This window comes from Falco biarmicus, chromosome 4 (assembly GCF_023638135.1).
Source record: "Falco biarmicus isolate bFalBia1 chromosome 4, bFalBia1.pri, whole genome shotgun sequence".
Lineage (NCBI taxonomy): Eukaryota > Metazoa > Chordata > Aves > Falconiformes > Falconidae > Falco > Falco biarmicus.
The window spans coordinates 41,793,387-41,820,232 of NC_079291.1; the positions used below are offsets into that span (position 1 = coordinate 41,793,387).

The 26,846-nt window shown below is 36.8% G+C and overlaps 1 protein-coding gene across 2 annotated transcripts in view; it reads right to left on the reverse strand.

The window, feature by feature from the left end:
* Positions 1 to 26,846, reverse strand: part of NEBL (nebulette) — a 269,698-nt gene that overhangs the window by 35,619 nt on the left and 207,233 nt on the right. Inside the window, exons 10-21 of one of the 2 annotated variants that reach the window (XM_056336350.1) lie at positions 22,540 to 22,647; positions 21,473 to 21,583; positions 18,328 to 18,438; positions 15,973 to 16,083; positions 15,184 to 15,294; positions 14,834 to 14,944; positions 14,228 to 14,332; positions 10,985 to 11,077; positions 6,032 to 6,124; positions 5,550 to 5,643; positions 3,441 to 3,532; positions 1,022 to 1,126 (exon numbers count right to left, since the gene is read on the reverse strand). The exons of the other annotated variant lie outside the window; for it this stretch is intronic. Of the exons in view, the coding sequence (XP_056192325.1) occupies positions 1,022 to 1,126; positions 3,441 to 3,532; positions 5,550 to 5,643; positions 6,032 to 6,124; positions 10,985 to 11,077; positions 14,228 to 14,332; positions 14,834 to 14,944; positions 15,184 to 15,294; positions 15,973 to 16,083; positions 18,328 to 18,438; positions 21,473 to 21,583; positions 22,540 to 22,647 (1,245 nt within the window). The remainder of the gene's footprint in view (positions 1 to 1,021; positions 1,127 to 3,440; positions 3,533 to 5,549; positions 5,644 to 6,031; positions 6,125 to 10,984; positions 11,078 to 14,227; positions 14,333 to 14,833; positions 14,945 to 15,183; positions 15,295 to 15,972; positions 16,084 to 18,327; positions 18,439 to 21,472; positions 21,584 to 22,539; positions 22,648 to 26,846) is intronic. 2 annotated transcript variants of the gene reach the window in all.

Below are 26,846 nucleotides of genomic sequence, written 5' to 3' on the forward strand. Positions count from 1 at the left end.
GCACTTAATGTTCTTTGGGTTTTGCATCATAATAGAATTGTTACACACATGAGACAGGCTGGATGGCCAGCCAATTTTTTTCCATCTCCCTAACGATCTCCTGATATTTTATTACCATTTTTGCATTTATTTTCTCTTGCCACTGAATTAGGCATTAACTCAAGCAGCAAAGCATTATCTTAGAGTCACGCAGGACAGAAAAAACCCTCAGGAGGTCATCTGGTCTATCCCTTCTTCTCTAAGGTAGGATAGTTCTCTACCAATGTAGACAACTACATCTGTCAGTAAAAAACATTCCAGCAGTAATTGTTCTAAAGAAATCAAGTATTTTCATTCACTAGGAATTTTGATTATATGCAGTTTCATACAAAAGGTACTCTTTTGTTCTTTTGTTTTATCATATGCCAGATGGTTTTAAACATAAGTTTTTAGGAAGAATTGCAGTTATTCTAAGCAGCTTGCTCAAAAAAGTAAAACAAAATCAACAGGAACATTAGGGTAGAAAGTGTTATATAACCAGGTGTTGGAACAAAACCAGTATTAGTATGAGTTATAAAGGTAGTACCCCCAATTATGCATATTTACTTTTTAAATAGTCTTAATCATCAAATAATTAAATTGACAAACATTCTCACACAAGCAAATGCACACAAAACAACTCATTCCAAGACAAAAGTCACATAGAAACCAGGAACGTGCACAGGCACAAGGTGAAGTGTGTCACCTAATCCAGTCAAACTGTGATGCTCAAATGAGGTGTGTACTTTTTGAAGGAAAAAAAAAACCCAAACAAAGTAACAGACATTTAACTGTTAGAAAACTGTTTATTAGTATTTTGAAAATGGTCATTACAGTCATATGCAGTTAGAAAACACTCCCTCAACAGGCATAAGAAGAAAATATTCTTTCCATACGTAAGCAGAGAGTTTCATTAGTTACCTATATTAATGGAAGGGAAAATCCAATGGAAGTCAAGTGCCATTCCTTAGCATACTCTAGTTATAGGAAGAAAACACCCTACCATTGAGATGTTGTTTTGTGTTTCTTTGACATGCCTTAGCTCAGGTGTGTCTAGAAGCACACTACATCTACCTTTCATCTGCCTCTGATCACTGCTGTACTTGACCTGCAAAACAGCAACAACAGCACACATGAAATTTTTGTTCACAGTAGAAAGGATGGTGAGAATCACACCATACAACTGTATCATTTGCAAATCACAATGCCCAACATTCTTCTTCTTTCTTTCTTCACATTCATTTCCTAACAACTTATTTCAGAGATTAGCTAGTATTTGGTAAGGCCAAAGGGCACATTTATTCTACCAATCACTTAAAAAAAAAAAAAAAATCTATTTACCTGAAAGCTGAAACTCTTGACTGTCTAAATTACTTAAGTTAAATAATTCATTTATCAACTGAAAAATAAGATAAATAATAGGAAAACACCAGTCTGACTTGGACATCTTTAAAACATATTTGTAGGGCTGATGATAAGCTACTTTCTTATTACCCAGGCATACCCAGATTCTGTCCTCAGTCTGCTTCTAGGTTGGGATTAGATGAGAACTCCTGAGTTCCTAGGGAATTCAACCCTTACAAGTGGGTTAGTCTTTGGTAGCCTTCTTACTTCTATTCGGTAGTTAGCCTTGGCTAGCAGCACCAAAAGCAACATGTCTGGGACAAATCTAAATACGCTGCTTTCAAAGAGAACATTTGGGCTCTGTGTTCTGTGTATCAGTAAGTGCAGAACCTCCTATGTCACATTTTTCCTAATTAACTTATTTCGTGGCATTTTACAGACTTGTAAAGATGCAAGGTTAATTATTTCTTTAACAAAAAAAAAAGCCAAAAAACCCCACACTCAAAATTCTAAAACAGTAGTCAGTCCTACTTGATGGTTCTAGAGTGAGTACTCTTACAGCTTCTTCTGGCTGGTTGAATTTGGCTGCTAATGGAGTTTCTTAGCTCCTACATTGCATTGTAACCTGTGCACTGAGTGTTAGTAAATATTTTAGATTTACCTATATATTCACGCTCAAAGTATTACTTCTCAAATCAGTTGTGCAAATCTATTTCAACTTGCATTTGTGATGAGAGAAACCAAGTACTGAAATTGCCTAACCCTCCTTAAAATTACATATTAGCTAAGCACCACATACCTACGAAAATATGAGCTTTGGTGTCTGTGATTCATAGGTAAGTTTGAAGTAATGTACAGAGAAACAGAAATATATGGCACTGCATATTCTTCAAACCCTTCTTAATTAAACAGAAAATTTTCTTAGCAAATATATTCAGCTATATATGCTTTTGAATATAAGGCATTTTTCTGGACAGAATAATTACAACCAACATAGTTTGGTTTTCACCACCTTCTCATTAACACAGAGGAGCATTTATCCCCGTAAATCTTGAGCAACAAAGTGAAAGCACTTCACCTGGAAAAAAGCACTTCATTTTCTGAAATAAACAAATTATTTGAAGTCTAGAATTGTTGGGAAGCTTTCCTCTTATTTTTAACTATGACCTCAAAACTAATTGACTTTGGTAAACATGCACGAGCATTTTAAGAATGTACTTAAGACATATGTAGTTACAAGGTCAGATTCTGTTTCTTTATCCCTGAACAAATCCTCTGACAAATCCAACCTACTTTACTTTTCACTCCTACACTCAGTTCTGAAGTGTTCACTACTATTAATTCTCGTCTGTCACCCTGAAACAGTGTCTCTGCATGAAACCTGTTTTATTTACCATCTGCAAGGGCTTTGTCACTGATGTTGTTTCAGTGTTGAGGACACAGACTGTAATGTAACTAGTCTGGTCCTTTTACTTCACCATGCTGTTTTGACTTTTTCCTTGCTTCTTATTAGAACTCTCTGCTGCTTCATACACCACTGTAGTGGCCACTTAAGAAAAAAAAAAAAAGTATTATCATAAAAGCCAGTAAAAGTATAGTTTCACTCTTTAGTATTTATTTAGGACTACTCTGGTCTAATGTAGGTGGCACGTCACAGAGTGGAATGGATGAGTATATGCTTCCACGCTTTGAATTACAAAAAAACAGAATTTGCACTAAAGTTAAATTCTTACTTCCTTTGATTTTTATCACCATTTACTCCTGCAATCTAGCAACTAAAACCTGGTAACAAGAGACAAAGATTTTTGAAAGAATGACTGACCTCTACTGACTCTCCCCTTGAAAAATACTGGCACCAACACCACCACTTACTTTTTTTGCAAGAATAATCAAGTAAGTCTGAATATTCCCCTTATGTGCAGTGCATTTACTCAAAGGATAAAAAAAAAAAAAAATCCATTCAGTGCATAATGCAGTTGGAGTCCTTTGACACATCAAATCTAAGTGGGAAAGCATATCCTTGTTATATTCCAACAATGACTGAAAATCTAAATGACAAAAAGATTCAAACAACTTGCCGAGCTGATATTGTCTTGATTCTTCTTGACTCTCTCTATCTCAGGAGTGACACTCACAGCAGTAGCTTTGCCAGGCTGTTCTCTGTAGTGAACCTATTATTTAACAGAATGAAATGGTACATACTATTTCAGCTAAAGCAGTATCATATTGCTTTACATAAATCATACATTTTTAAAAGGTCATCCAGGAAACAACTGAAAAGCTAAAATGCATTTCAAGTTTATTAACTTAGAGAACTGATTTTTGAAGCATAACCTTGAATTCTTTCTGTACAGTTTTCTTACCGATGCATTTGTGTGGATATATACACACATATGCACACAACATCTCAACGTTTACCACACTGGCTCTTGGCTGTATACAGAAGTGCCTTATATTTGGAATGGGGTAAGCCACAAATAATGCAATAAAGTCAAGCAGAGCACATGAAAAACTGAATTTCAGCAATGCCCACTGTAAACATATATTTGTCGAGACACAGCAATTCCATAAGAATACCATCCATGTTCTAGCTTTTATATTCTATATATTCAAATGTGATTAAACACAAAGGGTGCAATACATGAGACAACTGCCAATTGAATTCAACTGCCTAAATTTCACCATGTGCTTACTTAAATGTTCTGTAGGAATATCCCCTCTATTACTTTTTAACAAAATGCACTTGTAGCAATGACACATTAATCAAATGCATACTCAAGGCAGGATCAGTATATAAAGAGGATAAAGGATAGGACATGGCATTGACAGACCAAGCAGTCTAATGTTAACCCTGGCCCCAAATACAAGGAAGTCAGACACGGTAAACATTCAGTCAATAATTAGAGATCCTGGCATGATTTATGCCAATCCATATGTAAAATAAATGTTTCTGTACAAACCCCCCCCCCTCCTTTTTTTTTTAAATAAGCTCTTAGTTTTGTGTGATAAGGATAGCTGTGCTGATACATTATGCTCATAATCCTGCAGTGCACTGCAGCAGTAACGCACATACTGTTCAAGCGACTGTCTTCCCACACAACACCGTTTGGGTCTGTCTACATCAACATGTACATCTACATCAACTGAAAAATTAATGTCTTATAAAAATTATGGTAAACTTTCAAATGGATTAAACTTAAAAACTGACATTTGTAAAGATAAAATGATTATTCCAGACTTAATGCTGCTAGAAATATCTGAAGTTAAAGAATCTTGCCCAAAGCTACTCTAATGACCTGAAAGAGAATTTACACTTTCCAATGAAAACTGCAGGACACAAAAATTGCTTAAAGGTAAACAATGATGTGAGCAGAACAACTACACCGAGTGGCTTGAAACACTTGGAAAAACAGGTTGGTTTGAACAGTGTGCATTTTAGAAGAGCTAGATTTATCAACATAAATCCAGGAATAAAGAGCATATGCTTAGGTTAGAGGGATAGTATTCCTGAAAACTGCAACTCTAAATTAATTTGGGGAACACAGCAGATAACACCGCAGGGAAACACTGTAGCTATTTACAGCCCCGTGAAATACGGCTGCTGACGGCTGTTCCCAGTGAGGAGAATGGCTGGTCTCTCAAAGACTTATTAACAGGGTACAACTCCAACAATGCAGGAAGGCAGCAGTGTGCTCCAAAAGTCTTTGCCTTCTTCCCTGCGCTCCTGCAAATGGTATGACTTTCTAGTGGTTATGTGAGACATTAAATACTGAACTCTGATAGAAAGGGTACTGAGGAACCAGAAAGAGACAGGTAAGAGAGCTGGAGTTTGAATACAACCATAGCCACTATTTCACAAAGACAAGAAGAAAAGGGAAAAAAAAAAAAAGGCTGGAAAAGGATATTCTGTTAAAAAAAAAATCTGTCAAGATTTCCTGCAAATATCCAAGGCAGAGAATAACATTCCAAAATATCACTGCCATTTCTTTAATGGAGTATGTGATGCTTCACATGCCATTTCCCAAACCAAGCAACAACTTTTCACAGTTGTTTCCTAAAAGAGGGTTTTCAAGTAATTCCATTACTGACCCCACACCTAGCTTAGCAAAAGGCACAGCTTCTGGAGGCAAAACCTAGTGCTCATCAGCACCCAAAAATTATACAAAGGATTAAACGAGAGCAACTTCCCATGCTGACATTCTCTTGATTCCTCTTGACTCTTTCGATCTCTGGGGTGATGCTCACAGGTGTAGCTTTGCAGAGCTGTTCTTTGTACTGAACCTAGCAAACATGGCAGAAGATATTACACAGAGATTTCCAAGTAACAGAACTACAACAGTGTGTTAGACAACATTAAAGAGCACACTGCATTTGGATGGAAAATACCACTCCTTACTAAACACCCACATCTTCCCACATGATACATAATACTCACCCTCTTGCAGTTGTTCTATTTCAGACACAGACAACTAATACTTCAACAGGAATACTTCACACTCTTTGATATTAATTAAAGTGCAAGAAGAAGAGTTACCATCTTACCATTAATTGATTAAATTAGTCTTTGTGGACAAACAGGAACTAGCACAAACGCCACAGACATTCACTGAGGCACAAACACATTTAATACAGCAGAGAGAAGTGTGCAAGCAATGAAAATGGGACACACGTTGCTAATATTCTTCTGGTTTTCCTTAACTCTCCTTAGTTCAGGTGGATCAGAAATAGTTGTTGCATGCTGAATTTCTTCCTTGTATTTAATCTGCACAATAAATATTACAAAATGTTAGCAATTTAAAGAAGATTCAAACACTAAAACACAAGAAATATTTTGTCATCTCTCCCTTACACATACTGCACTGCTAGACCACACCTATCAATGTTATGGACCTAAAAAGAAAGGGTTCTATTTCATTGCTGAAACAGGCTGCTAAGGTCTCCAATGCACCTTGTCTGATAAAATGCAGCAGCGCATCTAAGAAGCCTAGTATCCTAAAACTCTTACAGTGGAAATAAACATCACATGGAATTGTGGCTATCTTCATGATAATTGGGATTCTGCATATACTACTTGGAGATCTGCAGCACTCTCACAATGACTTGGTCTTGCTATCATCTTGCTATGGAGCCTACCAGTCCATTTCATAAATGAAACATTTCACAGATGTATTCTTGAAAGTGTGGATGACTTCAAAGCCTCCTTCAAGTTTTCTAAAAACACACACAGACACATCAGGGAGAATGCAGATGTTTGGACGGATGATGCCTTTGAAGATGCCGTCAGATATTTACTGTTGCTTTTGCCACATTTATTCTCTTCTAAACAGCAGCATGTTTGGATATTGTACACTCGACAATTTGAAAGATGCACAGAACTAGAATTTCTTCAGTTATACACCATATGTACCAAAACTGGAATTCAACTTAATGAGAAAGAAATCTAAGGTTAAGTGGACGTGGTACTAAAGAGAAAGGCACCATATTTTCTGATTTTCCATATGCTATCCAAAAGGGTCTTGGACAAATCTGTGCACTGTCTTTGTTACTGTCTTTTATGAAATACCTGTCCAGTACTCTGCACACTGAGCTTCAAATCTCTTATGCCACCATTGAATAAACAATACTTGTAGACCATGCCATCCTTTACAGTGATGGCATGCTTTCTTTTTCTTTACAGTGGTAATAAAGCAGTGAAATTCACAAAACATTCAAAACTATCTGTGTGGTGATATATAATAGTTGGAAACATTTTTCATTAGCAAGACTCGAAGAAGGAAAAGTATTTTATGAACAAGGAAACAGTGTAATGAATCAATTTGTATAGTTGTATATTAATGTGGCATACAAAACTTCTGTTAAATACATTTTAAGGCTGCAAAATCAAAGACTCAAAAATCAGAAAATGATGCAATTAACCTAAATGTAACCTTAGTTTTGCCCCTTGGACATATGTGCTCCATATACAGTTTTTAATATATTTTATACTACTTCATTCTTTTCCTCTTGAAGTGCTTCATAACCTTCTTTATCTATTACAAAAAACAGGTTTTCTGCCTCATTCATCACACATATTCAATGACCCTTACTTAGTGAGTAGTTCGCATGTGGACCATGACTGATGGGGTGTTTTAACTAGTCTAAGGTCCTGCTTTGTTGACAGAATTACTGATTTCTTCAGGAACTTTTCTATGCTGCTCCTTGCTACAGCATCTGCATTTTTCACATACATTAATTCAGTAATTTTGCGGTGAAATGAGGAAAAAGGGAATTGTGACAAGTAAAAGTACTATTTTTACTATAGAGCACAGACAAGTAACAGCTAATCTAGCTACATAATTTAAAAAAACATGGGATCATACAGCACCTGCATTCAAATGAGAATTCCCATTCAACTGTAGTTCATAAAATGGAAAGCCAGAGCAGGTCCGCCTCATGGCTAAGTATAAAATCATATCCTTTGGCAATGGATCATCAGGTCTAGACACAGGGACTTGCCTTCAGGTTCCTGCTTTTGAGTATTGACTTTGTGACCTTAATAATATTCACTAAAGGTACCTCCTGGAGAGGCAACTTCTCATGATTTAAAAAAACTACAAATGTACATTTTTTCTTGTGCCTTCATCTTAAGTCCCTTGTGGTTTGGTTAGATTGACTGCACAGACCCATGAGAATAATCATCACCGCCATGAACACCATCATTGAAGAAAGGGAAAATACTTAACCAAGGGTACCTCAAATACACACTGATCACAGGAGTGATGAGTCTAAACAACCTTGGGTTCTGTTTCAGCTCTTCTGGAAGGAAGCACCTATGCACAGGAGCACATTGCTCTGCCTGTCCTTCCCCACAACTGGCCTGCCCACTTTGACCAAGCCCTTCTACTCTCAGTTCCTCACCCCTAGCCACTTTATTCCCAAATCCGCTGTACCAAATGTTGCTTAGTAGATAATTTTCAGTTCTCCTGAAGACGTGGTACCTCTGCAGAGCCCCAGATCTTTTAAAACAGACAAAACAACTTGTTTTTCTCTAAGCTCAAAATTGGAAGCTGCTCTAGCTGAAAATTATAAATAAATAAATAAAACCAAACCAGCCCAAAGCACAGACCAGGAATGGAAAATTTCAGTTCAGACAGTTTAGGACTGGCAGAAGTACTAAACCACTGGAAAAAAGGGTCTTTTAATAGAGACTATTAGGTAAGCTTAAGAACTGGCAGCGCTACTAGTCCTTAAAATGGTTCAAAATGTCTGTTGCTTGAGTTTTAATCAGGCCCCAGCTTTGTGGTGGTGACTGACATATCACAGGGGTTTCCTCATGGATTTCACACAAACAAAACCACAATTATAGTCTTCCTCCAAAAGCCTCCTTCTTAATGCTGCATCCAGCCCTGCCTGTCCCTCAAAATAAACAAGTTTTGAAAAAAATCCTTAGTTATTTCTAGCCTCTTGGTTCAGATTCAGTTACAGCCCATGGGTGTGATGTTTGCTTTTAAAGTTCTGTGAGATCTTGCCTCCAACTATTTAGGAGGCTGCTTCTTCTAAACAAATCATCACAAGTGAGATGAACTCAACCTCCTTGGCTGTCACCACCTTGTTTTTTAGAATCTGAAAATAGACCATTCTGATCTTTCTCTCCTATATCCATCACTGGGAAGAATCTGATCACTTTCAGAACATGATGCAATGGACTTTTTTGTATGGTTTGGTAGTACAGTGAGTGTTATGGTTTGGTGTTCTGGGATTTTTTGCACTGTAGATGTGTTTCACATTCATTCCATAGCTTCATTTAGCTCAGCAAATAGTTTTAAAGCTGTCCTAAGTCCTTCTGGCTAAATTCAAAGATATGTGTAAAATGTTTAAATCTAATGGAGCCAAAAATGGTGTAATTTACCCTTCCTTTGGGACTCCTGTAAATTACACAGCATAATTTCCCTCTTACTGAACAATATCATTTCCCTCTTACTGACAGAGAATTTAAAACTTTCTTGCATGTTGCCCTTAAATTTGGCATTCTATGCTATTAATAAATATTATACAAGACTTAAGCAATCACAGGTACACTACATGTAATAAATTATCTTTTGTAAAATACTAACTCTACACACAGACTAGCAAGGAAAAGGTCATGCTACTTATACCACTTAAGCACTACTGCATGTTGAGTTTCTCCTGATATGCTTTTGTTCAAGCATGTTTACTAGCATACTGATCTACCTTTCATTTTCCTCTCTTCACCGCTGTTTAGGATTTCTAAAACAGAAAGAGCACTGTATGCTGTTTTTCCATTTCACTCTGAAAGGTATTGAGAAAAAGCATCAGAGCAAGACTACTCCTAAATATGTGCATGTGCCTCTGTGTGTGTGTGTGTGTGTGCGTCTATCCTCAAAATAAATGTCTGTAGTCACTGGCAAATAGGTAACAGGACATTAGGGGTTTTTTTCTAGACCAGTCAAATCTGGCTATAAAGCCCCAAAACCGTAATTGCACCGGGGTGGGGGTGTTGGTGGGGAACAAATAAAAAAATACAACAAAAAAATTCCACCATCAAATCAAGAAAGCCTACAGTTTCCCAACCAGAAACACTATTTCAGGATCTAGGACACAATAGCTTCCACTGAATCTTCAAATTGCACTGTGACTCAGAATGAGAAGATGAAAAGCGATGGATGAAGCAGAGAATTCTAAAGTATGAGTTTTTCAAAATTTTATGGAAATTCTCTACCTGATCTTACTTTGGTGGCAAATGCAGTATTTAACATTACTCAGTAAATGAGGAAATCCTAGTATAAGAGGTGTCCAGAGTCCCTAATTTGGATTTCAGTGCAATCTAGTATGATGTCTATGTGTTACTTTCAAGCTTTACTTTTAAAAAATCATCTAATTATCAGAAAAGTCATGTCACAAACATAAAAATGGCCCCGGAGGACTCCACAACAAAAATTCCAAGCAAGTGAAAAATGCAGCTAGAAGTGTTTTCTTGCTTGGCAGTCACTTTTCCACTTTTTCCCAAGTTTTGCAACATGGTTATCAGAAGAATATGTTCTACTGGTAGAAAACTCTCATTTTGATGTTTTATTTTCAGTCGCGCATTAAAGTGCCAAAGATATTGGGCATCCATAGACAAGCATCAATTCAGAATCAGTCTCATCAGAACCACAGATCAATTTGTCATCAGCACGTAGAGGCACAAATCCTCCACCTTTTCACATAGCTCGAGTCTGAACGTAATTTTCCTCTTCTTGAAGTGCAAACTGTACCAACCCCTATGTGATACATGCAGACTCTACAGGAACTTTACAGATTTTCTTTTTTTGTGATATGATATTCTTCTAAATTGCAAATTAAAACTGCTGTTCAGTCTGTCATATCAGGAAGTACATTTCATGTTTCTCACTCCTGAAAGACAAAATTATTTCCTCAAATACTTAATTAAATATTTTTCCTATTTTTCATGATGTTTCAATTTGAAGCTCTACCTTTGGACACAGAAGAACTACACTAGATAGAGTGAAGCATTTGAATGAGATGCGTGATACGAAAACATAGAATTTTTAGTAAACAAGATGGAAAAAAAACTTTACCACCATTTATTCCCATAAGAATAATTAATGTTAATAACACTTACCGAACTAATATTCTGTTGATTTTTCTTTACTCTTTCAGTCTCTGGAGTCTCTTTTACAGCTGTGCCAGCTTCTACTTCCTTCTTATAAAACACCTTCATTTCCCCAAAAGAAAAAGTAATTATGAGACTGTTAGCAATGCAAGTACAAGTTCTCATAAAAGAGCTGGGCTATTTTCCAAGTTCCAAATTGGTCTGACTATGAATCTTGCTAAGAAAGCAAATACTTCAATATTTCATAAATCAGACTAATTATCAATAACTATAACAACATTCTGTTTCTTTTCAACTATAACCCACATAATCTATTATCATCCTTCAGACTGATCTCAAACATTTCTAAGTATTTGTAATAATAGTTTTAACTTTGGAAAAACTACAATTTAGATCAAAATCTATAGACATTTATAAATGCAACTTTATGCTTGAGTAATCTGTTCATTTCAATGTAATTGAACGTGCATGTACATGCAAGATTTGAATTTGTTTTTTAATCTTCAGATCTTAAAATGCTCTGAGAAGTGAACAGATATTATTATTTCTAATTTAACAAACTAGAAAATTGACATATTCATGACATAATAACCAGAACAGCCAGAGTTACAATCCAAGTCACGCAATTTTTGACTGGTTCAAGCCAGAAAACTGAGGACTGCATCTAAAATCAAAGCTCGCTTCTGAAAAGATACACATGCTGTTTATATAATTCTCTCTATTTCAATTGTTTCAGTAAAAGATAAAACACAAAGCGCATCAGTAGAATCAATCATTCAAAGTTACTGAAAAAGACAGTAAATAACTGCTCCACAAATTCCAAATGTGTCTATAATTTAAGTAACCATGGAGCACTAGTTCATGCTGCAGAACTCCTAAAGAAGTTTTATTTGAATTTCAGTATTCAGTGTCACAGCTGTTGCCATTCCAATAAGTATTTCCAGACTGATCCTGGAGTTCATAAAATAAATCTTTACCATTTAGTATTTTTGCCTTTCTTAAACCAAGATTTATTTAACTTTTTTTACCCACCAATAAACCTTAAACAGTCAAATATCATTCTTGATGCATTTCTCCTACTACCTTGAAGTCCTCTGTAACTTAGGGTGACTAGTATTGCCAAATATTCTAGAAGAGAGTGGGTTATTTATGTCTGCAACTCATTTTTTAAATATTCAGAAAACCTTTAACAATTTAGAATTTTATTTTATCATGTGAGAACAGAGACAGTTGATGAGTAAGAACCTGAACATTTTTCTGCACCAATATGTCAGTACAAGGTAGAAAGATTTACATAGTGGACTGAACTAAAATACACTTTCTTCCTCTATCAAGGAGGGAATGGTAAAAAATGTTGGAGTCAGAAATTTTTCTATGAAAAAGATGACTGTGCAGTAAATATCCTATTGTAAATCTTCTGCCAAATTGGCTAGTGAGCTAAAAGCAGCAGTGCTCTTATTTGCAGAGCTAGTCACTTTTTTTGTCCCTTAAGGCAGGAAAATACTTGAGATAAAATCCAAAAATCAGAAGTCTATTGGGGTCACTGATTATTTCACATTGGAGCTGCTCCCAGCTATGTCTCAACTTAGTAAAAAGTAACTTACCTTTATAATCTAAATTATACAGAATGCTGAAAGATTAAAAAACATAGAGAAAGGAAAAAAATCATAATTCAATCATAGCTACAAACTGCTTTCCTACATTTGGCAGATCCAGTTCAGAAACAGAGAAAGGATGATCACAAAATAAAGCAAATACAAATCATCTTAAAGACAAAATATTTTTATTTCGTATTATCTAGTAGACTAACAAAGAAGATCATTGTCAGTCTTGGCACTGAAAGTTCCGATTGGCCTAAAGGGCTGCAAGGGGTTCAGATGCGTCAGAGGCTTGTCAAGGCTTAATTAAGTAGTGGAAGGTTATTATATGCCTGGTCTCTAACTGCTAGTGAGTCGGCACTGCCAGACCCACTGACCTATTTGAGGACTCCTATCAATGCTACCACAGACTGGAGCAGGGAGGAAAGCAGATCAGTACAGGCTAGCTTGAAACCCCTCTGTTACACAGTTTCGGCGTAGCACGTTAGGATGCCAGAGTGATGGTGCTAATCGCCATCACACCATGCAGCAGAGCACCATTCAAAACCTAGAGGCAGCAGATCACAAGAAACAAAACTGGGGCCAGTGGGCCTGTCAACAGCTTCTATTAGAGAGATACAGCTTTAAACTGCTCTCATCCGAAGGAAGAGAAGGAGCAGGTAATGGCTGGAAGACGTTACAGGAGAGACCACTGCCTAGGGCAGCCTCAGAGACAACCTCTCTCCTCTCCCGCAGGCTCTTACTCCCCTCGTGAAGCCGCAGTGTTATGGTTATGAAGCTGCAGGCAAACACCTCTGAGAGAAATTAACTGACCTTATACTCATGCGGAGATGGAGAAGCTGATAATATCTCTACGTTAAAGAACAACATCTGTGTCAGATAATACAAAAATATTTAAATATCTTATATTCCTTTCTCTCAGTTCCTTGGCTTTATTAGTATTACTTAGTCTGCCATAAAAACCGGACACTAACTGGACAGCCTTTAGTTGTGGAGGCTGTATTCACTCCTTCTTCTCTTCTCTGTTACATCACAAGCAAAGCCAGAATTACAAACAAGAAAATTAATGGGCCCAAAAGGGAAATGGAACTGAATGCATCCCAGACTGGGCTATTCTAGAAATCTATGCTCATAACTTATATTTAAGGATAAACTGAAACTTAAATCTAACATAAAACTAAAAAATAGATCCAGTATAACATAAAATCATTAGACATATGTATTTATGAAACCTGATCTGTTCTGATTTTATACCCAAATCTTGATGTTCTGTACGTATAATACAAAACAGATGAAAAAACTTATATGCACAGTAACAAGCCTTAAGATTTTTTCTGTCCTTTTAAATAAAGTACTTCCTGGGGCTTGACGGAAAAATAAAAATTAAAAAAATCTGCATTTAAAAATAACTGTGGCTTGGCAAGGTGGTGTAAGTGGTTTAACAATTCAAAATAACAGTGTCACACCTAGAAAAGCTTGATATTTTTTTTACTGAAAGAAATGAGTGATATAGCTTTTGCCAGGAAAATTATGCAAATGGTTTAAAGGATGTTTACTCATAAGTTCCCTATTTCATGCTGCAGCACAAGAGAGCCTATTGAAACTGAAAAATACCTGAAAATTTGCAAGCAAAGAGAGAAGCACTATTACTCACTGAACTGATGTTTTTCTGAGTACTTTTTATTCTCTCCATCTCTGGAGTGTCTGGGACAGCAGAATAGTTACAGAGCATCTTCTCTGCCTCATCTTTGTACATTTTCTGAAAAATAATTTTTAAATGTTTATTTCCTGCTTTCTTGGGCTCAGAATATCCAAACTGAAACAAAAGATGCTTACTGCTGATGAGCCCCAACACCCTTGTACAGTGTTTATTTCAACCTCTCACCTCCATGATATTGTTATCATTGTCCGTGTGAGACATCTGACAGTGTCCCACACTGAAAATATATAAAAAACATATACAATCTATTCTCACACGTATTATACATTTTCCCTTCATTGTCAGGTTATATATAATCTTCTCATTATGTAACATAAAAAGACCTGCAAGTAGATGTAAACAATTAAATTAAATTTGCATGGTGTAACAGGCCTAAACACAAATAAGAATCAGACAGTAAGACTTTTTACTACATGTAAATTAATTTAATATGGGTATTAAAGGCTCTGCAAAGCTAGAGAAAAAGTATTTTGAGCGATGTATGTCAAGCACTCATTGTTATACAGAATTAAAACATTTAGCCTTTGAATTAATGCCTACCTGACTTGCCATTTCTGAAGCCCTTTTGACTCGCTGTATTTCAGGAGTGTATGGGCCAACTTCCATCCCTTTTCCTATAATTTCAGTCTCCAGATCCTTTTTATATTCTTTCTGAAGAAAAAAGAAGGGAAAAAGAGCAATTAATTCTACAGTTATTTGTACATGCTGTCTTCAAAGCTATTCTGATAGCACTGGGCAGACTATGAATAAATTCTTCAATTCCCTTAATTTAATGTTTTTACTGTGCACTGTTTATTCCTTTTAGTCCAAGTATGTTTAAGAAGATTTTATGTTTTTAAATTATGTTTTATTTCCAAAGGAATCTTAAGAGAGATTCATTGTGTACTCACCTGGCTTACAATTTCAGAAGCTTTTTTGGCTCGTTGGATGTCAGGGGTATCTGTGCCCACTCCCATTCCCTTTCCTTTAATTTCATTCTCCAGGTCTTTCTTGTATTCTTTCTGAAAAGAATAGCGTTGGACATACTCACACGTCTGACAGCCAAATTCTTAAATTGATCCTACTTGAATCTGTGTGGTTCCACTGAACAGCATTCTTAAAACACCAAATAACTTTTGATTCAACAGCATTAGCTTTGTAGGATCTACCAGAGACACCTATGCTGTAGCTGCTGACCAGCTAAACAATTTTTTTAACAGACTGCTTACTTCAGATCTGATGTGGCCTTTCACATCCACCTGTCTTTGCAGCTTCAGCAGCTGCAACCACAGACACACGTAGGTAAGACTTTCTCCCTCAGCTGTGCTTTGCCAGACTGGGGTCATAAGGCTTTAGCATCTCCAACTCTGTTTATCACTTGGCCCTAACTAACCAAGCAGCTATGTAGACCTAAAAGCAGTAGGGCCCACAGCCACTGAACACAGCCCAGGCCAGGCATGGTTCATGAGGAACAAGCACAACCTGCAAAGGATGATGGAAAGGTCCAAGTTCTGGGAAGTCTTAACTTTCCTTTACAGGCTGGTTATGCAACTTCTTGACTCTCTGCAGCTCAATGGATTAGGTATTTGGGAAACTTCTGGCATTGCTACTACCTAGGCTAGTCACCACCTGGAATTCTCAGTGACAATAATTTGTTGCATTCTGTCAAACGAACAGCTTGTACCAGGTACAGTACTGACCATGCTTGCAATTTCAGAAGCTTTCTTGGCTCGTCTTATCTCAGGAGTATCTGGACCAATTTGCATGCCCTTCCCTTTAATTTCAGTTTCCAGGTCTTTCTTGTATTGTTTCTGTGAAGATAAAACTTCGTACGTTATATTCACAATAGCCAGAGAGTTACAGGTAAGATTTTTGCACAGGAGAACCAATTTTAAGATTTAGATTCAATCAAAAATCTCAAGAGTCCCAACTCTCAAGACTCTTCATAAGCTTTTCTTAGGAAAATACGTAACAAACAACAGGAGGAAAACTTCAGGAGATACACAGTGAATATACAAAACTCTACCACTAATTTCTTTTATTTGGCAGAGGGTGACAGGAAATCGGTCCGTACAGCTTGCTACAATTATCCTCTAAAGTAAGGGGGAAGTTTAGCTCTGCAGAACATAATGTAATAATCTGGTACTTGGTGCCAGCCAAATTGAAACACATTTTACTTTCAAAAAAATATTTTATTTATGAAAAGACTACATGTTAGAAATTTAATACGATACAGAATTGTTTCCAGTGAATTTTCAGATCAGGAAGTTGTAATTTATTCATTTAATAGGTCTTTCCTGAAACACAGCCATTAGGCAAGTGGCAGTACTCATATATGATTGCTGCTTTTTCCTTGCAACATAAATTATAAATAACCAATAACCAGGAAACAAAATTAATATTTTATCTTTAGCTTATCCAAGCAAGGATATATTTCTTGCTCATCAGCAAATTATATTAAAATGTAATACTGAAATATTGTATAAAATAGTTGTACTTTTTTTTTAATAAAAAATTAAAAGATTCTTAGGCAGTGCTACTACAGTAGTAATCGCTCTTTTTTTATTCTAGTTTATCTCTGCCTGTGGAAAATGTGTTGATCTTTTTCCAAATAAATGCATAAAAATAAAAAATTAGTCTTGCTTTTCTTGTTTGTTAATTATTTTTGGTTGTACATTACTTAGAAAAAAGAAGGAAAATATTTTTCTACTCAATACAATGGTCTGATCAGTTACAAGAACAAGAGCAAAAAGACTTTCAGTCTTTCATCTCTGTCTCACTCTGATGTAGAAATAAACATGATAAAACAACTCTCTACTTTACAAACCACAGTTTTTTGCAAAAAGTAGACATTAACCTGTGAGAAGACATCATCCCTCACTTACGTCTGCTAAAGGTGGAATGGCAGATGTTTCCTCCCAACTTCGATATCGTGTAGAACACCAAGGAAAAGATAATCCTGAGAGTTACAGATATGCATTTCTACACTTCTTTACAGTGGTCAGATTGGCCCTGTGCATGGCATTCCCTCTGGTTCTTACAGCTATGTATGTGCATGTGTGCAAATAAACACACACACACACACATATATATATCTAGAAACACATATTATACCAGTATAAAATAATTACTCTGAAAGAATGGCTTCCCAAAGGCATGAAGGGCAGCACAAGCTTTGTCTTCCCTCTTCCCTCCCCACAGCCTTCAGCCCCACTGCTGCTTCCCAGGCAGCCTGTGCAAGCCCATCCACAGGAGCTGCAGATGCGCCAGCACTGGGAGCTTGCAACTCTGCTGGGCACACAGGCCTGCCGAGCACACGAGTTCCTCAGGATGGTCTTCAAGAGACAGTACACAGATCAAGGAGTCTTCCACGTCCACTCCCAGCCCTTCAATGGGAGTAGATTGCATACTTACTTGCTTCCATGTAACCTCCAGAGCAACTTAGACCAACATAGTTAATACCAAACTTCAGTTATAAAAATAGACTCTGGAAGGAGTCTCCACCTGTCTGTTTGCATTGGATGAACCACAATCTCAAGAAAATCCCTTTCTTCAGGAACAACCCTACTTTTGGAAAAAGGTTTTCACAAGTAGGATAGTTTGTTTGGATAAAAGATCTTCCCAAGATGCCTGGCAGTCATTACCAGTATTTACTTTCAGATATCAGGTACATGATTCCAAAAAACTCGAGATTATTTCATTGACTTTTCTTTATAAGCCCATTAACAGGTCAACTCTTTTCCATTACAGTATTAATTATACTAGCTGAATGAATAAATAGATGGGAAAATGAACCGTTTTAAATGGTGTATCTACAGACCCCATTAACAATTCCCATTGACCTTTTAATTGCCTGAAAGTCTAAAATATTTGTCATAAATTGTTTTCTTTCCAGAGCATTTCTATATTCTTAAAGCAAAACAAAACCAGCCTTCATTTCAATACTTACATATTTCATTGCAGATTATGTAAAAAAAATATTAATATTTTCAGTCAAGTATAACATAAAGAGTGAATCTTTCATGACATTAATAACCTTGACTTGCATAACATACCTCATTTAGGATCTCAGCTGCATTTTTCACTCTAATGAAATCTGGTGTATCTTCAAACACTGTCATTCCTTTTCCTTTCATCCCTTCTTCCAAATCTTTTCTATACTCCTTCTAGGGGGGGGAAGGGGTGGGGAGAGAGAGAGAATTTCTCCACTTAATATTGTGCACAAGATCTTTACAAGAAATGCCACTTATTAAATGTCTGAAAGGTTTTTTTGAAATTTATATGAAATATGAATTAGTACAAGTTTCAGAGTTAAAACAGAATTGGAAATTATGAAATCAAAAGGCACAATGTTGAAAAAGTGAAAAAGGTTTTAATGTAGTCATGTATTTTCCTGTTGTGCTCTTGAAAAAGTCCTTTCCTATACGGTGCCAGCACAATGTTTAGGGGCCTTGGCTGCCTCTCTACAGACATTTTAACTGCGGTGGCATTTGTTTTTATAGACTAACATATGCTGTGCTGCAGTTTTCACCTGTGTTCCACTAATGGCACCACAGCCAGGACAGATGCCTTGAATGCTATAATAAAGACCTGTTAAAACAACTGCTTGATAAATTATAATGTAGAAGGAATAATTCCTACCATATCACTTCTGTGCCCCTCAGACACTGGATTGATGTGATCTATCAACATGTAGCAAATGCAGCCTCCAATGTACTCAAATGTTCAGTACAAAATTAAAAGCACAGCAGAACCCGCCCCTGGCCATTTGGCTCTTCTTCTTCCCATTTCCTAGAGAGCTGATGTAAGCCTATTGAGGTTCAAGATCTTTAAGTTTTGTAAGGATTTTTAATTGTTCTTCCCATCTCCAGATTAAGGCTAAGCTTTTTTAAGAAAAAAGAACTAGAAAAAAATCAAATAAGTTATTTTTCAGAAGAATTTATATAGACATGAATTAATACTTCTAATCATGTATTAAATTTCATAAGCAGCAGTGAGCACCTTTTTCTCTTGTAAGCTCTATATTTAAACAAAAGGAAACCAGGTATTATTAAAGAAGCTTCTCTTGATCATTAGAAGTATACCCTGCAACAAGCAGGAAACAACTTCTATTGATTTAGAATTATTAAATTCAGCTATCTTTTCTGAAACAGTTTGAATGCGGTTCCAGAGAAGAAAGTCCTTATTGTTACAAAATGTGAAATATTTGCAGAATTCTCTACAGTGGGAAGGCAACAGAATAAGATGGAACACAGCTGACAATAAATATTAAAAAAAAACCAAAAAAGTAATTGAACAAATAATTCATTTTTTAATAACTCCAGGATCTCCTCCTTGTTTCATGCAGTATCTATTTGAAGTTCATTATGAACCTTCATGCAAAAATTCTGAGCTACATCCTTGACTATGAAGATATACATAATTTTGCTGAATCTTGAAAAATAATAATTAATTTGACCTATGTAATCTTTGGGTTTGGAAACTGTTCCTTGAATATGGATACAAAATAATATGAAATTCATGCAGGTATAAATTAAAATACCATTTCCGTTTTCTCATATTCTTCCCCTGTGGCTTACTAGCAGGGTTTACTCCCTAAGTAATGAGTCATAAAACTTGAGGAGGTAAGAATTAGGGAACATCTTAACGCATGTAGTACTATGGAGGGAAGTTACATCAAAATTTTCAATGAACATTTACAGCTGCAACTATGCATGCACTAATCACTTCTGTGGACATTCAGCATGCAGCAAGACTAACTCAATGAAATGCAAGCATTTGCATTTTCCCCCAGTCAGTAGGCATGTATGAGACACGTATGCACAGAACGATACTGCACAAACTAGATCCATCTTGAGACTTGTCTACCTGACAGCCAAGGCTTATCAGAATAAATTATTTATTAGAGGATGAATAATAAAGAAATACCTGAAAAGAAAATATTTTCTTTATGCATATGAAATCTAGCATAGACTAGCATAAATTGTTTAAAGAACAAGGAAAGGAACAAGCTTTGAGGGTTTTTAATTCTAGAATCCTCAATTTGTTCATCTGGGCCACAGCAAAAACATCAATTTTTAACACAACAAATACAAATAAAGTACTGTTGGCTCCAAATTCAAATGGAGGATATGTAGCAGCTCTGGTATTTCTAACTATGAATTTTGCTGACACATTTACTTCTAAATCTGGTCAAATAGTATGCCTAATCTATAGAACCAACCAATACTAAAACACAACATGAAAACAGTTTTGAATAATAATACAAAAACTCTAAAGATAGAAGTATCCTCAGTTATGGAAAAAAAATTATTTAATTTATACGGCCACATGTATCATACATAATTTATACTGCCATATCATACAACTGAAGAACATTAGACAAATCATAAAGAAACAGCGGCCATACAGAAAACCTGCACCTTCTAGCAAAATTTGCTTAATGCAGATTATGTAATATCACGGCTGTATTATGGAATTTTGGTATTCTTTATTTTCATCTATAACATGTATGATAGGCAATTATTTCAATCAATTCTTTATTTTCATCTATAACATGTATGATAGGCAATTATTTCAATCAATTCTTTATTTTCATCTATAACATGTATGATAGGTAATTATTTCAATTTCAATTAAATTAGTTAAAAGTAACTGCACACAGCTCGAGGCATCATGACAACAGACTATCATAAACCTGAAATAATTACTCAAAAGGAAAAACTGCCATCTGGCCACCAACAGAAATCCTCCTTTCCACTCCTCCATCTATCTGGAAAGAAAACTCTAGGTCCTCTCCAAAACAGATGTCTTTTGCAGCATGCCTGAAAGGTCACCAAATCTGGGCTGAGTCCAGGGGAAGAATACATTCCACAACTGAGGCCCTCAGAGGGAATGTCCCACCAATGATCCATTTTCTGTGGAATCACCTGATTTGCTTCATTTAACTCTGTGTTTCTGGTTCAGGTATGCTACACTTTATCACACCCTTATGTTCATACGGAAACTTCAAAAAGTATCAATTCTTACTGCAGGACTATTAAGAATATAAAATGACACGCAGTAATTTTTACTTATGAAGTCACTTTTGTATTTAGCTACCAAGTTTAAGTTGTTCAGTACTTGGTAGCTTTGTAGTGATGCTGCTTATTGCTCATTTACAACTTCACAAAACACAGACACACAAAAAAAATCCAATACCTCTTTCAGAAGGTTAGTGACTTGTTTTATATGCAAGAACTCTGGGGTCTTGTCTAAATCCATTGAGGGTCTTCCCTTGATGTCTTCTTCAAAATCTTTGCGATACATTTTCTGTTGAAGCAAAACCAACAATTAGCGGTATATGCACATGCATTTCCAAGCATATTTCAGAAAGAACACTGTAAACAGACCCAGAAATAAGCCATGCCATAAATTAGTTTCCACATTAATCAACAACTTTAATACTCATTTCATTACCTAGATTATCTGTACAAGACATGCACAATTTAGATAAAAATACATATGTATGATATTTCCAAAGAAAATGTTTAACCTGATTTATGAAAGAAACTATTTGCTTCGTAAAGAGAAAACAAATGGCACACAAGGTAGTGGTTATAAACACATAAAAGTTTCTACCAGGAGGATGAAACCATCTGTTTTCCATGACACACAGCAAAAATAATGGAATCAAACTGCAGCAAGGAAGACAGGGAAATGCTCTCTCAGGATGGATGGTGAAGCACTGGACTAGATTGCTTGGGAGGTCATGAAACATCCACCATTGGCATTTTTTTGTTAAAAAGTTAGAAAAATATGGCCTGACGTAGGACAGCCAGTGCTGTTCTGGAGCCTGGGAACAGTCCTTCCCCCTTGCTGAGATCTCCAGGCTGTTCAGCAGGAGCACATTTCAGTTAAGGCACAGGGTGGGACTGGGCTTTGCGGCTTCACTTGCTCCCACCTGAGAACCCTCCCTTATTAAAGACAGAATTAAAGGCAAAAGGTAAAGAAGCTAGTACATGACCTCTTGAGCATATTTGCAATTAAATGATGCTATGTACAATCTCTGCCTAGCGTTAGCACCAATGGCCTTTTGAGAAAAAACAAATTTGAAAGAAGAACCGAGCTACAGAACAGCAAAGAGAACTACTCAGTGCTAATCCTATCGTATCCTAAGTTTATAAAACCTTTATAATCAGCTCCGTTTTCTTAACCTGAATACAAGACGTCTGTTAGCTGCTCTGTTGATCTACATTTTACTAGTTCAAGCACACATTTTTACTAACCTCACTTTGCATCTTTTGAGCCTCCTTTGAAACTTGATACATTGGTGTATCCACAAACTCCAGCATAGATCTGCCTTTAGATTTTTCATAATTCTCTTTGTACTTGATCTAGGAAAATGAAAATAAAGGCTGTTAACAGCTGAAAGAATGTGAGAACTGATAGCTTGCCATAGTGACAGACAAATCCTGTTTTTAGCCATACTCCTTAGAGGTTTTGACTTGGAAGACTCCTCCCAAATACAACCTATCAGAGAAATAAGGGCAGCTGGACAAGGAGATTATTTCTGGAGTCATTTATTCCTTTGCTTCCAAATGTCAGACCTAAAAATGGTGAACTTTGAAGACACCAGGAGTGAGGAGCATCAGCGAGAGCCCTTAAGCTAATCACATGATTTTGGCTGAATGACCTATGTCTGAACAGTTGGCAACTTTTTAATATCATCCCCTGTCATGTTTCCATTAAACAACACATTTACTGTAACAACAACAAAACCTGTTACAAAGCCAGGCCCCACAGGTCTTTCTTGCAGGCTCAGGAGCACATTCTGAAAGGCACTTTTGTTTGTACCTGTGGGAGGGAAAAGGGAAGGAAAACTACTGCCTCAGTAGTGCCCAGCCTTGCACCAACATTCCCCTCACAGCTACCAGTGACCATGACCTTAAAGCTAGTGGCAAAACCACCTTGAAGGACACAAGGTTAAGACACCAACATGTAACTTTCTGCTAACTCATAAAACAAATACATTTTGGAAACCTGGAGAAGCCTTCTGAATTCACTCATTCATACTCTTCTGATTAAGACAGGCAAACACGTTACTTAACCAGTGTGGGGTATGATGCAATATTTTACACAAGCCATGACGGAAAGCAAACAGCTACAAATCAAAATACAATTTTCAGAATGAGTAATGTCATTTTATTTGTCTCTTCAAAAATAGTGATGTCTGAATTGGAAAAAAGTGTTAAGAATCTCCTTCCCTATTAGGTTTCTCCACTAAGTTTGGGTCCTGCAAAAACACTCTCCTCTCTCCTCATAGGGTTTCTGATTGAATATGCATTGTGCACCACTGTGATCTGTCATGCTGTTTCGTGCCTGATTTAATCACTGTTAGAATCCTGCATTCTTCTCCTTGCAAGATGTATTTATGATTGCATACAACTGACTTTGAAGCGCTGCATTTTCTTTGTGATGGATTTGTTCAGCTGTATCCAGTGTGTAATGATAAAAGCCTGTGCTTTGCTTAAAAGTTTTCTTATATACATACCGAAACAAAAAATATCCAAGAATGTTTTCACAAACAATATTCAGAAGGTTTTCCAGTGCAAATACCATTTAAAATAACTATGGTAGAAACAGCATAAAAGAAACTGTATTTTAGGCCTCCCAACTAAGTTCTACCACTACATTTGAATTTAACATACTGTGATGAAATGAAAGAAAGGATATGATACAAAAATAACTTTTAAAAGTTCCTAGAGCAAATGCTTGTCCTGCACATCCAAAAGTCAAACGTTCACATTCACTAGAAAATAAACATTATTATTTACATTTGAAGTGCAAAGAAACACATATGATGGTCTGGGTTTGCCTCCTAGTGGAAACAATTGTAAGCGTCACACAACAAAATTAGTTCTGTAGTGGAAACAAATTATAATTACCTCCATCTACAGCTACTGATTTCATACTTCTACTCCATTCCTCAACTATTTTTTAAATAATAATTCTATAAAATTAAATTAGGTAAATCGCAGAACCTTTTGCTACACTAAACTACAGGCACCAGATTCAGTCTCTTAAGGCCTATCTATTCACCCAATTCCATAAAATGAAACATATCTAAGTCCTGATTTTTTAGCCTGTAGCTCCTTAGCATCTCAAAGACTCCACAATAGGGACAGATTTTAAATGCACAAAAATATAAACTAGCTGTTGTACATGTATCAAAGTTTAGAATGTCATGTCTCCATAGTTCATGTCAAAGAGAATTACATGTATACCTGTCATGATTTAACCCCAGCCAGCAACTAAACACCACAGAGCCGCTTGCTCACCCCCTCCCTGATGGGATATGGGAGAGAATTGGATGGGTAAAAGTAAAAAAAAATTATGGGTTGAGATAAGAACAGCTTAATAATTGAAAAAATAAAATAAAATAAAATAGGTAAGAAATTTTAATGAGAAGGAAAATAGCAAACAGAGTGAAATAAAACCCAAGAAAAACAAATTATGCAAAAGAAAAACAATTGCTCACCATCAGCCAACTGATGCCCTGCGTGCTGCTGAGCGGCAGCCCCCCAGCAGCTTTCCCCCTAGTCTATGTGCTGAGCATGGTGTCATACAGCACAGAATATCCCTTTGGCCAGTTTGGGTCAGCTGTGTCCCCTCCCAACTTCTTGTGCACCCCCGGCCTCCTCAGTGTAAGCATTGCTCAGCAACAACTAAAACATCAATGTGTTATCAACATTATTCTAAATGCAAAACACAGCACCATGTCAGCTACTAGGCAGAAAATTAACTATGCCAGCCAAAACCAGGACAATACTATATGAGGGGCAAGTTCCACCTTGTGAACTCTCTTCCTTATCAAAATAATACAAATACGACAAGTTTTGTAGACTGTCCAAATCAGTCTATTTGTGTCCCACAAACATGTCCATCAAGCTTTCCTCTTACCTATTGGAATTTATTGCCATAAAAGCTCACTTGCATACCAGCTTTGCACTGGTATTATAGTGTATGTGTTTCATAAAGCTGCACACACTTCTAGACTCTAGGTCAATCAGCAAACCAGTTCAATCAACCATATTAGTTTACTAGTTTAATTAATCATACAGGTTCCAATGTGTCACACCAGGGCAGGTGTAGCTATGTTACACAAAAGATGAAAAGAAGCATCAAGTATAAGGGAGAAAGGTTTACTACAGGGCAACAGCAAAATTGGGCAATTAGCAAGAAGCTCTGTGTTTCAGAGGTAAAAAAACCTAGACCGTAAGATCAGTCTTTGGAAATCAGTTAACAGCACAGCCAGGAAGACTATTTCATACAGTGGAAGCAGACTTCAAGAAAGTTGTGGTATGAGCTGTGGAGAGACAAGGAGGAGAACACAAAGGTGGTACTGGAAAGCATGGAGAAAGGCAGGAGAGTAAGCCATGTTAAAATCAAAGAGATTACATGGGGAGGCCACATCTGAGAAGAATTTTGAAAATGGCATTTCTGCAGAAGACAAATAGGTAGCGGAGCTCTTAGGGGTTGGCAAAGCATTCTTCCTCCTGCTAACAGCAGGAAAAAATATACACCAGCATCTTGCAAAAATCAGAGTTAGTATTTACAGAGTCCTCAGAAGATAGCATAGACAATATGAATCAACTTTTCCTGGGCATTAGAAAGAAAGAAATTTTGCAAGAAGCCTTAAGGGGAAGTCCAAGTTTCTGTCTCATTGGAGATAAGATGACAAATTGATGAAGTTCATCCTGAGGGTGTTTGTTTAATCAGTAAGAAGAATGCCAATCTTACCTTGCATCGAAGGCAACTAGAATTAGGCAAAAATGCACATGTAGAATGCAGGGATTGAAAGCTATCAAGTCATTTATTACCCATACAAAAGAGGATAATCAGTGTTAGCTTCACATATCGGAGACAGATAAAAACACACCACCAAAGAGCACCACAAAAATCAAGTACAGATGGAAAGGATGGGATTATTCTGATTATTTTAGACATAAGCTTCCACAAGTAGGCACTGACTCAGAAGATGACCCAGTATACTCCTAGTCATTACAGCTCCTAGTCATTTGTGTGTGAAGCACTCACCTCCTGCCAACCGTGAGCAACCTTCCTTCCCAACACCACCCACTCACACCTTTCCACAGCAGTTCTGCGACCCTTCCGTGGTTTCTGGAGTAAAAAACGACAAATGCAGCTACCCAGCCTACCAGTATTGGCATATGTAGCATAGGTGCTCTTGAAATAGGAGAGAAGCTTCAGCATTTCACTGGCACCAGAGGGTTCCTATCTCTTCTTCTCTATTTCAGCCCCCATCGCCATCTTACGTCAGACCGGCAGCCCCATCAAGGGGCATGACTTGTTACATGGCAGAACAGCGTGTGACTGTTACCTGATCCAGTGTAGGAAGCCTCAGACATTTAGGAGGGGGAAAATGGTTTAGACAGAGAAGCTCTAAGGGAAGCTAGCACTCAGGAGGCTGTTTACGGCAGAAGTCCAAATATTAAACTAGCATAATGGTCACTTCTGTACAGAGACTTGCAGATGAAAGCAGTAAGGTCTTACGCAAAATGAGAGTTGCAAG